This window comes from Musa acuminata, chromosome BXJ2-10 (assembly GCF_036884655.1).
Source record: "Musa acuminata AAA Group cultivar baxijiao chromosome BXJ2-10, Cavendish_Baxijiao_AAA, whole genome shotgun sequence".
Taxonomy (NCBI): domain Eukaryota; kingdom Viridiplantae; phylum Streptophyta; class Magnoliopsida; order Zingiberales; family Musaceae; genus Musa; species Musa acuminata.
The window spans coordinates 21633437-21651570 of record NC_088347.1 but is presented as its reverse complement, the minus strand read 5'-3'; the positions used below and the strand labels follow the sequence as shown (position 1 = coordinate 21651570).

The 18134-nt window shown below is 39.4% G+C and overlaps 3 protein-coding genes across 4 annotated transcripts; 1 reads left to right on the top strand and 2 right to left on the bottom strand.

Annotated features, from left to right (window-relative positions):
• The first annotated feature begins 3854 nt into the window (after positions 1 to 3854).
• LOC135624477 (uncharacterized) lies at positions 3855 to 6562 on the top strand. The gene is made up of 4 exons (XM_065128123.1): positions 3855 to 3932; positions 4454 to 5057; positions 5138 to 5249; positions 5586 to 6562. Exons 2-4 carry the CDS (start codon positions 4803 to 4805, stop codon positions 6206 to 6208), a joined length of 990 nt encoding a protein of 329 aa, XP_064984195.1. The 5' UTR covers positions 3855 to 3932; positions 4454 to 4802; the 3' UTR covers positions 6209 to 6562.
• A 477-nt stretch (positions 6563 to 7039) lies between these two features.
• LOC135624476 (uncharacterized) lies at positions 7040 to 11081 on the bottom strand. The gene is made up of 4 exons (XM_065128122.1): positions 10924 to 11081; positions 8490 to 8644; positions 8116 to 8394; positions 7040 to 7814 (listed from the first exon to the last, which is right to left on the bottom strand). The coding sequence occupies exons 1-4, from the start codon at positions 11063 to 11065 to the stop codon at positions 7188 to 7190; spliced, it is 1203 nt and encodes a 400-aa protein (XP_064984194.1). The 5' UTR covers positions 11066 to 11081; the 3' UTR covers positions 7040 to 7187.
• A 1089-nt stretch (positions 11082 to 12170) lies between these two features.
• Positions 12171 to 18026, bottom strand: LOC135624475 (growth-regulating factor 5-like). Of its 2 annotated transcripts, XM_065128119.1 has the most exons (5): positions 16682 to 18026; positions 16013 to 16337; positions 14751 to 15123; positions 12618 to 13084; positions 12171 to 12511 (listed from the first exon to the last, which is right to left on the bottom strand). In XM_065128119.1, exons 2-5 carry the CDS (start codon positions 16209 to 16211, stop codon positions 12504 to 12506), a joined length of 1047 nt encoding a protein of 348 aa, XP_064984191.1. In that variant the 5' UTR covers positions 16212 to 16337; positions 16682 to 18026; the 3' UTR covers positions 12171 to 12503. The 2 variants fall into 2 exon arrangements, with proteins under 2 accessions (XP_064984191.1, XP_064984192.1); XM_065128120.1 differs by lacking the exon at positions 16682 to 18026 and having other exon boundaries at positions 16013 to 16655.
• Positions 18027 to 18134: the final 108 nt, after the last annotated feature.

Sequence of the window (18134 nt, the reverse complement as noted above, 5' to 3'; positions counted from 1 at the left end):
ACGGAGAGAACTAGGCCAACTTAGTGAAATAATGACCATACTCTATCAAGAACCAAATAAATAAATATTATTTTTATTAATATATATAAATTATTAATATTTATTATAATATGTTTATTCATCAAAATAAAATTCAAAAGAAATCATGGGCCTTAATGAGAAATATAGTGATATTAACTTAAAAATAAAATCTAATTAGTTCTATCTAGTTATAGAGAAAGTTATGCTCTCCATTGAAATCTAGTCTAATGCTACTAAGAGACTGCTAAGAAAATAAAAAGTAAAACAAAGAAATTTTAATAAAGCTGAGTAGGAATTCTATAAGTCAATTGTAAAACAAATACATATCCAAAAAATCAATTATCCTATTGGCATATATCAGTATTCTCCCAACAATGAGAAATAGACAAACCCATATCACACTCCCAAAAACGGATGGAGTGATAACCTTCACTCGTCAAAGAGAGTGCACATTCCTTCCAACAGCGAATGGAGGAACTGTCCAACCGTCATGTTTGAGAATCCGCTAATCCTCAAAGGAAATCACTATACTTACTCTCAATTGAAAAATAGAATCATCTCATATTAGTCATGTCTATATCGGGATAAAATAATATATTGAAACATCTTAATTTATTTTTTAAAATATTATTAATATCAAATAATATTAATTAGCTCTCAATTAATTTAAATCCTAACCCAATCGGTCCAACTAAGATTGATTTAATTATAACCTAATTGAAGCATCTCTAATCCTTATTTAATTGATCTGAAACTACCTAAACTAGGATTATTTAGATTAGATTTGATCCAATTTAAGTTAAGTGAACTTGAATAATTCAAACTAGTTCGAAATCACCCTAAGTTGATCCATATTAATCAACTGATTTAGTTCAATCAATATTTAAGTCCTAACATTGCATAGCATTAGATTAGGCTGCGTCAACATAAACATTGGTCATGTACAACATATACATGCACCATACCTGCAAGGAGACTTGACATATTAGTTGGGCTTAATCTATGAGTTATGGTATAGTCTATGAGCTAGGTCTTGCCCGCTAGTTGATTTCAAATCGAATACTAATTAATTTTCTTAATTTTTAATTATAATATTATGAAATTATAATTAAAATATCTAATCATTAGTATTAAGTCATTAAATATAATAAAAAAGATAGATTAAAAGATAAAATTATATAATAGAGGAAATAATATTTTCAATCATATATTATGTAAAATATAATAAAAATAAAATATTACAACTAGTATCATGCATGAAAGATAAAAATTTTAGAAAACTGTACATAGCATGAATAATTACAACATGCTTTAATATAAAATAAAATTTTAAACACTTGAAGGAATAGAAAAAAATTATTTATTTTTAAGAAAATACAAAAGAATCTATCACTCTTCAATAGGATGCAACACCATGTTCGTCTCATAATATTTTTTAGTTATTAAATTTATTTAATCTTATTTTTTTTAATTTATTGATAAAAATAATATCATCCAACTTAGAATATTAAATATTTATTTTTATATTTTATTAATAAAAATTAAAATAATTATGTTTAAATTAGGGAATTTGATATGTTATGCCCTAATTGAATAAAAGAAAAAACTGACTAAACACATATGAACCGAGAAACATGAAATGAAAATGTGGCTAAGTGCGTAAGATTATTACGAATGTGGAATCTTGTTAATTCTTATCTTTATAAATCGAGATTTTATTTTCCTGACTTGAACCTTAATCACGTGTGTTTGCCATGAAACTCTCTTTGCTCCCCTTCCAACTTTTGGTTTCTGCATTGCTCTACGAGGAGACCTGCGAGCAAAAATATGTCTCTTTTAAGTTCTCTTCCAAAAGACATCGCAATCTTTTATATATATATACATATACATATATATATATATATATATATATCTAATCAACCAAATGCATCCAAGTTCGAGTAACTCGCCTTTCGGTCACACGCACCACACGTGGCATCGAGTTTTCTTTCAAAAAATAAAAGAACACAGTTTTTCAGCACCTGATGTTTTAGACGCCACATATTATGGTGGGTCCCACTTTAATACCCAACCAGCAAGCAGGTACTTCCGGCAGAGAAAGAAAGCGCATTTCCTCTGACCCCCGCTATAAGCTGAAAAACCACTTTGTTTTCCTTCCCGGTCGACCGCGCAACTGGAACAGAGAGCGAAGGCGTGGCCGTCTCGATCGGCTCTCTCGTCTCGGGTTCGTCTCTCCGTATCCTCCCTTCTCTTTCATCTTTGTATTTCTCTTTGAAGTTTGGGATTTGATCTTCGCATGTCGTCCGGCTTTTCTGTTTGGATCTTCATTTCTCGATGTGATCTCTAGCTATGATTGAACTTCTCTGGTTGCTGTTCGTTGTTGTTGCACCAGCTTTAGAAAAGCTTCGATTTTGGCCGTCGCGCACGCCCTCTTTGCGGAGATGGCGAGACATGGTGATGCCAAAAGAGTAAGGAGAATCTGTATCCGTCTGTGTATAGGCGCACGAAATAACTTAGGATTTGGGGTATTTGTTGGCTTAGGTTTTGTATGAACGAGTGAGGATTTGCCAAATTTGTTGGATGAATGAGTTTGGCTAGAAAGATTTTTTTCTCTCATTTGTCTTGCTAAATTGTTGGAGAGATTGATCGTTCTTCATTTGGCTTGATGTTAATGGAACCTAGGGCTTGCCTAGAATACATTCTGAGAACGCTTAAATTTGCTATAAATAAGTGCTTCTTCGAAGGTCCACAACTGATGTTATTCTAATAAGAAAAGTAGTGGCGTCAATTAAAGAAGGCCTAATTAGAAACAATAGAAAGGCTTTGATGGATTTCAATTTGATCTGTGAGATTGCCCTCAATTGGGCTCAGCGATGCGAAAAGACCATGTAGCCAACCCCAAATAGTCGTCATAACATATGGCTTATTGCTCTATTATGTGTCTCAGACTCTATTATTACACAGTTTCGTTGTTCATTATACTCAATGAAGCATCTTACTGGTGCCTCTGCGCCATCTGTTAATGAGACCTCTATGATTATCACATCAGTTCAGCTGATCCACCAATTTTCCTTTCGAAACATAGATGTTTCTTATGAAGCTAAGTGCTTGTGAACTTCTTTATTGCTAATGCATTTTTTCAGATTTTTTTCTGTGGCATTGTTGTTGTGTTTGATGAAAAACTACCAATATGTCTTGTTTCTTTTGTTTTCAATTTCAGGAAACCTAGAGTTGAGGATGGTGAAATCAAATACAAGTGATGCCCAAGTCCTTATTCGTTCTCTGCATTCAACTTATGCTGCCACACCAACAAATCTCAGAGTACTTCTTTTGGTCTGTGCACTTGTAGAATTGCCACTTTATGTTCTAGTTGAGGCAACTTGATTTCGTTTTCGAGTAAGTAATGGAGGTTGATGCTGCATATTGTCTTCTTTCTCCATGTATATACATATCTGCAGATTATTGATCGTAATTATTAGCAAGTCATCCTCCATCATGACTTGCTAACTATTGATCTTATGATGCCCAAAGAAACATTGTTGACACTGTAAGTTTTATACATCTCGTTCATGGCTTTCTTTCTCCTAAAAGAAGACGATTTCATAAACTATGGAGCTTGTATGTTTCTCATATAAGATATGGAGCTTGCACCAAACTATTATTTCATTGGAAATGACATATTTATTATTGTTGGAAACAGTAGAAGAGTATGATGACATTTCAAGTTTTCTAATGACATACTTCTTTGACTTGAGAGTTAGTCATGTGCTTATTTTGGGCAAAAATCAAATACAGTATTTCTTCTCTCAAGCATTATTTTTATGAAGGTGAAATACTAAGAAGAGATCAGATGAGGTAACAGCCCCTGTGAATAGGTTCTCCATCATTCGGCTTTTGGTGATATTTGATTGGTGAGTGCTAATTGTTTTAAAAGGAAGCTTGATTTTGATATGTAATCATCTAATTGTATACACCAATAGATGTTGATTCATATTGATGTACATTATATTAATGGTTTAGGGTTTCTCCTCCTCACATGTCCACAGGTGTTCATCAAGAAAGCCACAGATATTTTTATCGCTCCTTGTTGAACTAAATTTGTCATGTAAATTTAGAATCAACAGAAGAATGTTATTCTACTGAGACCACCAGATTTGTTGCCTTGCAATTTCATTACAATTTTCTTTGATTTACTAAAACTATGCTTTTTTCTTTTTTTTTGTAGTTTGGAACAATTGCTTTCTCTTGAATTGACATCATTGGCTTTCTTTTAAGCAGAATAAAGATCTATATGAAACCTGAGTGGTAGTGATCTAACTTGGATTGTTCACCATTGATAATATTAGGAACTGTACTATGGCGGCAGAGCAGACCATGCTAAAACTGATCGCGGGAGAATCCGACCTCCTCGCACTGTTGTCAAATCCTGCAGGGGAAGGACTGACGGCGGCGTTCACACTGGGGGGAGCGACCGAAGTCGGCTGAGGTGGCGGTGCCAGGAGAGGGACTGCCGCCGCTGGTGGCAGCGGGGCTGCTCCGGCGCAGTTGGGTGGCGCAGCTCTGTTCACGGCGACCGCTGTCATCTCTCCGTAGATTCCGTGACACCTGAACGACGGGCCGGCGGTGCAAACATTAGGGCGCACCAGCAGCGCGCCGTTGAGGTACAGGTTCCTCCTCCCGCTGTTGTTCACTGTGATCATGGAATCAGGTTCGTACGTGGGAACCAGAGTCCCCGAGGGGAGACGCCGCAGGTCGTCGAACAGCAGCAGGGAGGGGATCGAATGCCTGCCCAGGAACGCCACCACCTCGTTCTCCGGGATGAGGATCTTGGACAGCATCCTGTCGCTGGGCATCAGGAAGGTGGAGTTGTCGGGGACCTTGTCCTGCACCATCTGGATGAGCATGGCGAAGGAGAAGTAGCTGGCGCGCTGCATCTCCCGGACCGCCACTACGACGTCCCTGCCGTGCGGCGAAGCTGCAATCGGGTGGTGGGACGAGGCCGCGGCGAGCAGGGAGAGCAGAGTGATGGGGAGAAGGTGAGTCGTCATGGACGAAAGATCGTTCCTTTGGGTACCGTAAGCCTTCTTGCTTGGCTGATGGCGGAGGATGTGTGCAGGGAAGGATTGATTATAGGGAGACGTCACACCTGCGTGCTGCGCCAACTACTACGAAGCTCATGGCTTGGGCATTGCCTTTCGACCTCGTTCCTTCGCAGGGCTTACAGGCAGGTAAGCGAGTTATTTATTTATTGCTTCACACCCTTCATGTTAATAGATTAATTATCTTTTCAAATTATCATTATGATTATTTTACATAAAACAAATTATAATCATTAAAAATTATTAAAACTATTTAGACGAAATCATAAATATTATGTTAACACATATTTTTATGCCACAAAGAACTACACTGGAAAGCCAGAACTGCACAATGCCAAGCTTTTCTTTTGTTCCTCATCACAGTCAATATCACAAACATGTTGCATACAACTTAAGGACTCCAGTTGGTAGCACACATGCATGTGATCGACGAACATGGGAATCAACTTGATTGCTTCTTCCTAGGCGAAGTCCTCCTCGGCACCGCACCATCGACCTCCTTCATCTTCTTTCCCTCGACCTGGTTGCTGCGTTTCCTGTTAGGAGAAGCAGAAGTAGCGTCCCCTTCATCAACCTCGACTTCCTCTGTAACTGATCTCCGCCGCCGGGTCCTTGATGCCACGCCACCAGCATCCTCCCTCGGCCCCTTCAGCTGCTCCGCCGCGATTCTATCGAATTCCTCCCCGAGCCTCCTCACCCTTTTCCTCTTGCCATCACCAGATCTACTTGGAGAGAAAGAAACCTTAAACTCACTCTTCCCTTGCTCCGACGCTACCACCTCCTCATCATCATCGCCACCAGACGAGACCGAATCGGGGGACGCAAGATGGAGAGGCTTCCGGCCGGCGACTCTGGGCTTCGAAATCATCGACTTGGGTCTGACGGAGAGCACCGGCGTTCCTCGTTGCATCTTCTCTTGCTGCGCGCGGAGCTTCTTGATGGAGCCCTCGATGCGGCCCTGGAGGCGGTGGCGGTTGAAATTGAGGCCGCCCATGGACCAGTGCGCCTCCTTCGCCCAGGAGAGGAAGGGGTCCATGACGGGCACCGGTGGGTCCACCCGCTCGTCGTTGAACTTCACATCAGCGTAGAAGCGAGGCCGCGGGAGGCTACTCCCGTAGAACCTCCCCGGACCCAACGCCACCACCATTTACAGCGCGAGAGAGAGAGAGAGAGAGAGAGAGAGAGAGAGAGATGCATGATAAGGAGAGCCTAAGCGTCTTATAAAGGCAGGAAGGGGAGATGGCGGGAATGATTGGCGCCACTCTCTTGGCGGGATGAACCGAAGAAATCCAAGTGAAGGCGCGAGGGGACGGCGGGAAGGTAAATTTTCAACCTTTTCCCGGTAGACTAATAATGGTCGTTGGATTGACTTGACGATGTAGAACGAATATACCAAATAGACGTCTAATAAATTGACACCTTCCGCGACACATAGTTTTAGTTATGTTTGTTTATTAAGCATAAATTCTATAAAATAATATCATGAAAATTTACATTAAGATTCATGTTCATAAAATCTAACAAATTTTAAGTTGGAATCTAAAAATATTCTTTGGTTTGTTTTAGTTTATTTCTCACTCTTTAAAAACATACAATAGATATGATTGATAGATTCCAATTTAATTTCTTAATCATTTAATTATTTATCAAAAATAGACAGATTTCTATGGTAGCTAATATCAAAAGAAAGGTAAGGGAAAATTAGAAGACAGAAGACCCACCAATAACCTTAAGTCATACCTGCTACAATATCATTCAACCACCAGCACAGATTTGTCCAACCAAAGCACATTGGTAGTTCTCATTTATGCTTAATCCACATGAATAATGCTTTTGTTACATTCCAACATAGTACCTAAGTTTGAAGAAGATTACCCAGAAACCCTGGGTATATACAGCATATAATATCAGCAACGGAATAAAACAAGCTTAAAAGCTCTTTATTCATCTTACAGCTTCTGCATATAGTGCAATGTTACTGGTCTTGGCACACGAGATAATAGTCTTTTAAAGCATAAAATGGGTTTTAGAGGTTTGATAGATGCTGCAACATAAGTGCAATAATTTTCAGAAACACACACTTGCGGTTGGCGATGAACCTCGACCAGCCACCTTCAGTGGAAGAGGCTCCCAGACTCTACCCTCACCCTCACTGCAGTGTCCGCTTGATTTGACAGCTATAGCTGCCTGGTTTATCGAGTTGCTTGAGCTCCCTGCTGCTGCTTCTGCCTTGAGCCGGAGCCGCTCAGCCCTCGAACCAATAGTCTGACCTAAAATTGAGGCTGCTATGGTTAGTGCCATAGCTGTCTTGGGCATGACCACAGACTTCCTGAGCATGCCAATGAATGGCACAGCAGCATGGACTGCGGCAAACCACTGAGGAGAGAACTTTTCAGTATGTTCTCGCCAAACCCCAAGGGGAACGTTCGCAGCCATGCCTAGCAAAGCTATTGCTAACATTTTTGCAGGCAGCGGCTGGGGACGGAGGGTCTTCACAAGGGCAGTGCGGGCTAGTGCTGCTCGAGCAGCCACCACAGCGGGGGGGCACTTCAGTTTCATGCCTGGTGGTGGCTGTAGGATCTTTGCTACGAGAGGCAGGACACCGCTCACTGCCCTATAAGACTTTGCAATTGGACACTGCCCTGTTTTGAGCCACTCGTTGCTTGATGCTTCATGTGATGCACCATTTCCATTCTGAAACAAACAAATACAAGCAAGAATTTGGACATAAGACAATATATGATATCGGATGTTAATGATAATAATGCAAATCACAATAATTCTTCTTCTTTTAAGGTTCAAAGCTAGATGGGAAAAACCACTGTTCTTGTTTCTTTCATCAGTGATATTTAATGCACCAATTTATGAATTCAACAGTTCCAATGATCATGTGTACATAATCAAGTTTTTGGAGTGTCGAATAACCAACGTAACTAATGAACTAGAAACACAATAAAAATTTGAGATGAGGTATGAATGTTACAGGAGACCTGACCTGTCGAGAGTGATCTTTCTTGGAGGATTTCTCCCTTTTCCACTTTTTTGAGAAGAAATCAAAACTGAAAGGTCCTCCTGGCCCAAAAGCTGAGAGGCTGATAGAGGCTGCTTTGCCTGCCAAAGGGTTAAACTGCATTGCAGGCTCAGGTTCCACATTGTCCTCACATATATAGGATTTCCCTGAAAGTGGGACGACTCCGTTGCGCCCATGGAAAATCTTGAATGCCATATCAAAACTTGGTCCATCTTCGAAGATTGGACCCTTCGCTCCTCTTAACTAAAAGACAACAGTAACGGGCACAGTAGGGTAAAAGGGACAATTCATCCATGTAGTCTATATTGAAGCATGAGAAAGACATAGTGTTGACTTACTGGGAAAGGAGAACCGAGAGATGATGAGAAGGAAAAGTTTGTTGGTTCATTGATGTTCCTCAAAAATGGACACCTCTGAGCGTCCGGATGAGAAAACAGGTTCTCAGACGGTGTTGATTCGCACAGAAAGCCAGTGAAGAACTCCATATTCAACACTGTCGTGAGACCAAAACAACCATTTGGTTACAGATTCTGTACTATCAATGATCTTGGACAGACAAAAATAATAATAATAAACCAATGATCTTGGACAAACGAAAATAATAATAATAAACCACCAGATGGCATCAGCTTTGAACATCTATAGATACTACATGTTCAGACAAAAATAAGATGAAAAGAGATCTTGCTGCACTATGATATATGTGATATATTTGGTTTAGGGCAGAGCAAGTGGTGAATCATAGTTATAACTAACAATTAACACTAATATTTAGACATCCGTGTGCTTAGAAAGAATAAAATCTGTTATACATAAAACGCTTGGCACAAAAGTTGATGCTAGATATCAACTTATGTGCAAACTGGCCCTCATGACATGTTCTTGTAAGCTACATGCGAAAAAAGCATACTGCATCAAAAAATTGTCCCCTCGACTATAATTCAACTGTTTATGAGTAGACAAAATTGTGAAACTTATAGAAAATGTCAACCAACATCCTCTCCAGAATTACCTCCTGTATAAAAGCATATGAATCATGGAGATCGTATACCACGAGTATAAAAAAAAGGAATCAGGCACAGTCCGCCATAGCTAAAGGAACACATAGTTCTACCCAATTTAATTCAATGTTTAAGTTGGAGAAGTGAAGAACTGAGGACCACATCAAGTCAATCTAGAATCAGAGTGATGATTTAGCATATATAAGGACGGAGGTGTCTGCCACCTATATAAAACCAAGTATACAAGCATCAAGGCCCATGACATGGCTGCAAACAGAGTGGGCTGAGGTCAATCAAAATCCTAAAAGGGAAAATCTCCCCAATCTGATCCATCAATCCCACAGTAAACAATGATCAATATCCAGTTCAATCAATAACCTGATTTCTTTTAAGCATGCCATGACTGCATCATAAACTCCATCTTACAGTGGACCTATTTTTTATAAAAATGCAAAATGTTATATACTATTTTAAGTATTGAACCGTAAATAAAATCAGATTGAAGTTTATTTCCATAAAGTTAGAATTGCACAGGGAATTAAGTCATGTGGCATATGTACATCCATATAGGCAAGAACAATAATATTCGAGAAAAACTCAACCGTCAATGAGACAAAAAATCATGAAACAAGTAGAAGTTGTGGCACAATGCTCCGTTTTTATAATAGCACAGCTTAAACATTCAGCAAAACATTTAATCAGCATGATCAATATCCTTTTTCAGATTGTTTCATCTGAAAGAGTTGTTAAAGCATAACAGCACATTATTGTGACACACAAATTATACTCACTGTGATGTACTTAAAAGGATTTCTTGATGTTACAATCCTTGACAAAGTTATTATACATGCCCATTTCAGCAAGTTGTGTGTTTGCATAACTGCAAACTAAAACTTGAGATCAAAACAATCATCAGAACCAAAAGGAGACAAAAATGACAATCTGCATATATAAAAGCAAAATAGTAGTCAGACCAACACCAAATTACCCACTCATTTCTCGAAATTGCACTTTGTTGTTAGAATTCCTTTTGATGTGAGAACATTCATCATAGTAACATGATACAAATATGCTAAAAATCTAGACATTTAATCTAATCCAGATTACGATTTCCACAGTTCAATTGATTTCAACTAGGCAATATTAAGTCCTCCCACAACACTTCTAGGCTAGAAGTGAAGAACTTTAACCAGTTGTCCTATGATCAGCCCAAGATAAGAGACAAAGAGTTGGATCTAACATTACTTCTCGATCTCCTCCCACGCAAAAGACTTGAAACAACTCAACCAAAATCCACATCACAATAACTTTCAGTCAATCAACTAAAACCAAAAGACATCACCTCTATAGAATTCCGCATAAACACTTTCCGACAGATTCAACACAAAAAAATTTCAAACAAATAGCAAAGCCACAAATATGCATCAACAAGAACACGATCCAATGGATCAGAGGTTTTCAGCTGCCCTCTGCACCAATACTTTGAATTCCTAAACCTAGCAAAAGGTCCACCCTTTCCTTTAGATCCCAATCCACCCCAACCATCAGATCTCGAGAAAAAGAAGAAGAAACATTAAGCAACAAATATTCCTCAAAAAAACTCAGAAAAGGTTCGGCGATGCTGACAAATTCACGGCGCAGATCAGAACCAAAGGTGAAAAGGGCAAAAAAGAAGTGCGATCAATCAAGTTCAATCGCCAAAAATTGGGGGATAACAGTGGGATACACCGACGGAGGAAGATCCAAGAAGAATCACACCGCAAAATCTCACCTTCCCTTGGGAACGACGGAGAACTCGAGGCCGAAGAATCGTGTGGAAGGCACAAGGCGAGAGCACGCTTCCCTTCCCTCGCCCCTTCTCCACCTCCAATATCGGAAATCCAACCGGTTAGGCTACTCACCAACCCGGTCATGTACCCGTCATTGCCGGTTGCTTCAAGTCCAGTTGGTTGTGAGCCGTCCGTCCTATTTCCAAGGATGAATCTGTGCCGTCGATCGCATATTGACTTTGGCTTTACAAAATGCACTATATATATATATATATATATATATATCTTTCCACGTTATATATAAGGAAAATATTGTTATTGCTTTAAGATGTACACATGATTGACTGTGTAAGCATCAAAGATGGAGAAATACAACCAATTTTATGCATTAATATTTTCAATTCCTTAAAAGAAAAATTTTGGAATTGATGATTGGATTGAGGTCATGAAAAATGAGAGGACAGATATCTGTACTCGTCATGCAATCATAAATGTCAAGCCACAATTGTTGACCTTTTTATTTATTTAGTCCTTTAATATTCTGATATTGAGGTCACATTATTGATATATTTATTTAACAAACTTTATTTGTATTACTTTATTAAAACAAATATAGGGTATTATTATTAGTCTTCGATATACGTTTTGATTGGTTAACGTATTGTTGTAATGATTTTTTTTTGTTTTTTAAAAATATAAATATTACATCATATTTTATATTTCTTTTTTTTTTATCTCGTACTTATACAACTAATATTTATTCTCGTCATAGGGTCCTTATTTTTGTATTAATTTGAAATTCATATCATCGATATTTATATTTCACTCATATGCTAATTTACTATACACTACTTTAAGATTTTATATTCTAATTTTATCATAAATACTTTAAACATTTCATGAAAACTTATTTAAGGTAAAACTACTAATAAGATCATTTGCATTACTTTTGGACTACCAAGAAAAATGAAGTCCAAGACATGATTTGGATTTGGATTAAGTTTGTCAAATTTAGCAAATTGCCTAAATTTTTGCTCAAGAAAAAAGCCATCTTGTTCTGTTTTCATGTCAATACCACCACAAAATAAGGCTTAAGAAACAGTGATAATTACACAACAACAACAAATTGCCAGCTCTCACATTTTGTGTGAGAGACAAAAAAGTGTTCTTGAAGTTGTTGATTAAACAGTGAACAAATCTACTCATTAAGAACTAAACCATGGATTGTTCTCATTATAAACTAATACCATGAAAAATGAGCTTTTTAGATGATAAATTTTGATTATCTACCATAAAGTTTTGAGCCACAAAAGTATCCACAAGATTTATTTGGAACGATTAAAAGATGACATCAAGCATCAAGATATGTGGTAGATGACCAAAATGATGACAACTTTTGCATACATCTTCCACATACAGTTTCAATACAAGAAATCAGCAACATCAGGGAATTGAAAAGGTTCTACCACATCAAGGAAGAGAGATGATGGCAAACTTGAGACAATCTCCTAAAAATGCACTAAGAAGCAAGAACATTGAATGCCATTTGGAGTCGGCACCCAACGATCGAAGTGCTTTTCTTTCAATCATCTGCAGAGACAAGGATCGGCGAGAGAACTCGTTACAACAAGAAAGAGCTGCAAATTTATAATAAGGAATAGATAAATTATATATCGGAAGAAGTCAATGAACTTACGTTTGGGTGACCTGGAAGAGGAGGTAGAGAAGTCCGAGGAGGCCATGGGAAAGGAAATCGAGAGCTGGGTTGTGGAATATGATGCTCGGTTGGATCGATCTTCTTCTAGATCAGACCAAGAGTCTCTCGTCTTAGGCCACTCGTCGAAGAAAGGCCGGAGGAATTGGCTTTCATGCTTCGCGGGCTGTGGTGAACCAAACTTGCTCCCGACAAAGGAATGCTGCTGCTGTTGTTTTGATATTGAGCTGAATGAGACCTGCCCAAGATCTTGAACTGACTGAGGTGGAGGGCAAGCACTCTGCAGAAGAGAAGGACCTCGAGCTTCTGATGGTGGAAATGAAGACACTTGGGATGGCATCAAGCGCCATGAGCCGTCAATTGAATCCATTCCAAGATGCCTTGTACTTCTAGAAGTTTCTGAGAAGAAATTGTGCTCGTCCGCCCCAGGTTTAACACCACAGAAGTACCTGCAATATGCAGATGAATGAATTTATGCTGATAACACGGAGAGCCATTTTATTTTTGAACATAGAAAGCAAAAACTTCAACCTACTGAACTCGCTCCAGAAACTATTGAAACTCATTACGAAATCCACCGCGCAGCTGCTGCTTCGCTTCCTACATGTACCCACTCCTATTCATTCTTCGGGTATCTAGGTTATATAGTCAGAACTAGGATATAAGAACCAAAAAGTGCACAAGATCAAGGATGCTTTTGCAAGCCCTTGATGCCAACATGAAGAACTTGAAATATGGATCACATTTTTCTGCACTTCATCTACCTAGGACATAGTCATTCATCCATCAACTTGAGTCAATCATTTGCCTTATTTGGCTAAATCCAATAATGACGTCCTTATTGCATGTGACTTTTATTCCTACAAAGATGTTGCATTCACTAACTCATAAGCCATTATTGCTAAGCAAGAAAAAAGGGACTAAATTTCCCAAAATGACACAACCATTTTCACTGATCACTATAAGAATACCCAAGAACTAATATATTTGATGGTTTCTTTGAGTGTCCAATAACATGGAATGTTTCCAGAGTGGACCATTAGTTTTTTAATATAAAATGAAGATAACAAGGTCCATTTCCTAAGTTAGAATTGTCTGATTGCGGATGGCCTTTTCCTTCCAATAAATATAAAAAATCTCAAATATAGCTCTGTGGGGACAACTATGACAGTGATAACTGCATCACCTAATAGAAAAAAGGCACAAGCAGCACAACTTTGTTTCATGAGGAGTTGAGGACAAGTTTCTAAAAGGGTCTCTAGAGAACATGTAAAAATGAGACGGTCAACTGATGAACTGGCACAGGAACCATGCGATGCAAACAACTACCGGTTTGCTATGTTAATACTGCTTAGAAGTCATAAGTTACAGCTGGAAGGACAGGTCTTGTCTTTTATCGAAGATATTCAATAAGTGACATCCTGTCACCATAGTGCAAAGATGGAGAAATTTGTAGCTGTGACATGGTGATCACGTTGCATCCAGCTTCCTCCACAGCCTATGAAGGTAAAAATGACCGGGGAAAATGGAGATGAGCATGACGGTATGCCCAATACCTGGTTGTCACTGTCACATGACAAATGACAGCACAGAATTGAATCAATAGCCTCAGGTTTTGCATCCAAAGCCTGCTTTAGAACAGCATAAATTTCTCTACAGCCTGTGAGAGACCAGATTGCTAAAACTGTTTCAAGAAAAGCTAGAAACAAGAGTCTAACAAGCTGAAAACCTCTTGCTATCATCTATATTCAGAAAAGAGGAAGTTCACAGAAAATTTAGCACTTCTCCAAAAATTAACAACTAAAGACTTCCTGTTTCAGCCATTATACTGTGCACTCACGACTCCGATCCAGACTGCTCCAAATGGGTGACAAGATAATAGATTTCTCCAAAGGTGGCTACCGTGCTGGCAGAGTACCAGACTATTATATTTAATCCATAAATCAACACAAATGAACGTTTCCAAATAATGTAAATCTGAGCAGCTGGGCCTATTTATTATCCAAACATCCAACTTTAGTCCGGAATAACCATCTCAATAATGGATGATCACATAGACAAAATCCTAATGATGATAATTGTACTGCCATTTCACAGTGAGGGAAGAAAAGATACCTGTTGCCAAAAGGACCAGGGCCCAATGGCAGCTGAGAGGAGCTGGAGGTCCCCAGGCATAAGCTTTGTTGTGTATTGCTATGACCTGCAACCGAGAGCTGGGGAATGCTCTGGAAGCTTCCCCCACCATTACCACCGCCACCACTACCGGCGGGAGAGATGGAGGTCACAGTAGATGAGGATGACTGCATTTGGGAGGCGGATTGTGATTCCACAGGCTTTCTTGAACGGTTGCGGCCACGATGCATGTGGCGCTCGCAATACTTGGAGTCGGGGTGCGCATCCTTGGAGCACCGCCACTTCTTCCCATCGGTTCGGCGGCATCGCCCTGGTTCAGGGTCTAGCTTCTTTCCATAGTAGGAACAGTAAGCTACTGAACTCAAAGAACATCCAAACATATTAGATTTCTTTGAATGATGGATGGCTACACTTACTCAGAAGACCAAGTTGCTTCCCAAAGACCAGGTGGAATCTTCGAGAAGAACCACCATTTCCCCATTAAAACAGCTTATATCATCCAAAGGGTTTACAATATAGGCCACGACAATGAAAACAAGCACAGAAAACATAAACCAATATTTCAGAAGTCTTCTTCTGTTGCATCCATCAAACGATAGTAAAAATTAGCGTGGGGCAGCAGCAAAACCGAAATTATATGATTGTGGAAACCAAAAGAAACCTTAAAACAGTAATAAAGCTGATAAGCAATGCTTGCAGATACACTCTGTTACCAAAAGAAATGGGAAAAAAAAGAAGAAAAGATTGAATATTTTGATACATAAATGGGAAAAACTTAGAATCAAATCAAGTAAAGGAGAAAAGTTTATGTATTCATGTCCTTGGCATTCAAACAAAAGAAAAGAAAAAGTACAACTCAGAGCGCCTATAAAGAACATCATGATAGTATAAAGTTCCCAACTTCCGGCATCCCGATAAGATAGCGAGGCGTTAGCTCCGGAGAAACTACCAAATCTAAGCTTTAAATCCATCAAACAAAAAAGAAGAAACGGACGAACATGTAAAAAGTCCGCATCTTTCGATCACATTACAGAAACAAGTGAAGATGACACTAAGAACACACAAATAGATGCAGCATATCACAGCAGGGACCCAAAAGCTAACCGGTTTCAGCTCTAAAACCCAACAAAAAAAAAAAAAGGAAAAACCGATCTTGACATCAACACCATCACTGAAACAATAGCCCAGAAGAGGGAGACGACCAAGCCAGCGATGGAAGAAAAGAAGAGGTAGGAACTACGTACGCGCAGGGTGGTGGTAGTATCGCCCAGCCAAGGCCTCAAAGCTCCTCTGGATGGGAATCACGAGCTCCGGCGGCACGGGCACCCCCGCCATCAGGTACTTATAGATCAATGCCTGGTGCTCCAGCTCCTGCCACTGCGCCGCCGTGAACGGCGCCCGGCCCCCCATCCCCATCCCCGCCGCCGCCGTGGTGCTGTTCATCCGTCCCCCGAGGAGCCGAAAGCGAGGCGACGCCGATAAGAACAAACAAGCAGCAGCAGTAGAGTAAAGGAGGCACCTTTGAGCTCAGTCATAGACGAAGGCAAGGCGGGCGGTCGAGTCCTCCGCCTGCGAGCGAGAAGCACAAAGTTTCGCCATTTTTTGTGAACGAAACAAAATGGGCGTAGGAGAAAGGACGAAAGAGAGCGAGGATGGGGATCAACGGAAGAGACTGAGGTCAAGTCTTATAGAGAAGGAGAAGGGAAGGAGGAAGGGGAAGTGGGGGGGGGTTCTACAACTAGAAGAAGGGGAAGTGGAGAGGAAAAAGGAAGTGTAGGTGGGATAAAAGCATTGGGATGAGGGAAGGGGTGGGGGTGGACTGTGTCTCTATCTGGAACTTTGGATTTCTCAGTGTGTGTTGGGAAGGGAGACAGTATCTGTTTATGAGCAGGAAAGGAAAGAGAACTACTCACTGCAACCCAACTCTTTATTTCTTGCTTATAAACCATGCAACAATCCAGTGATTGTAGTAAATGAGGGTAAAAGACTCCATTTTGCTTCACATCAATCCTATAGTCTGCAGTAAAAAAGTTGGCTCAAATTCATCTGTGAACATCACATAATAATTTTTTTATTTGTGGGTTCAATATTTGTGCATTTATTTAACTCCTTGAATCCAGCAATAGCAAAAACACCTAAAGTTACATGAGTTTGAATTCTATGTTTGGTAAGATACTTTTTTCACTGAAGTGTAATCACCTAAAAATTATATTTTTCCAAAGTAAATAAAATAAATTGTTTTGAAAGAAAAATATTAGACGATCCACTATATTATATGTACATACTTCTTGGGAACTAATGCAAAGTGCAATCAAACTTCAATTCCATGATAGAGGGTGGGAGACCAATGATCCATCCATAGGGAAATGGAATAAGGAACCCTAAAGTTCAAACCAAGTGGGTGCCAACTTTGTCTCAAATAACTAAGGCACCCTTGTTTGGGTAGCAAGTGGGTGATTTATCACTTTAGTCGTCCCACATCTCTTTTGCTTGAGCACCACTACCTCCACCTCAAGGTAAGTTGGTGACTTTTCTCTTCCTTCCTTTCCTTTCCTTTCTATCCTTAGCTACTGTAGTAGCTACAGTGTTGGGAGAGGAATAGCTCTCCCCATTCGCATCTTTTGGGGTGGGATCCATGGTGACAACAATGGCAATCATTCCGCAAACCATAACTTAGCCAGCAAGATGTTTAGGCCCCATCCCTTTGTCCATGTTTGCTTGTTCCTTTTTCTTTTATCTATATCTTAATCTTAGTGATTAAGACTTAACATGCACAGTTAAGTGGATATGAGTTCCAATTGTAAACATCTAATAGCATAAAATGTTTGAATGAAAGATTTTTTTTTAATATAATGAAAAATCAGAATTCAAATAATATAAATGTATAGAGATAAGATTAGAAAGCTAAGAATTGAGGGATGAAGGTATATGATCAAGAGAGCCTTAGATGTGGTCCTTGGTACTTTCTTCTTGGCAACAATCATCTGCTACAAGTTGTATTGGTTTAATGGAGAGTTTGCAGCATTGGATCCCCAATCAAATTTACTGTTACTGATGTCCTACTCTGGTGGATGTCTGGGAGAGTGATGAAGGGCACAATCCACTCACAAGAGCCAGGATGATCATCCACATAAACATTTAGCAACCAACCAACTAGTGTAGTAGTAGCATCACAGTGATTGCATCTGTAACCACTCATGTGTGGACTTGATTCTCACAAGGAGAGGATATCATCTAAGGAATTATCTCCAGATATGACCATGTAACATGCTTCAGGTTTCACAAAAAATATATTTGAGATAATATAGCCCAACAACATACCATGAACATTTGGAGAAATATTCATTCTGACCTGGAGAGGATACC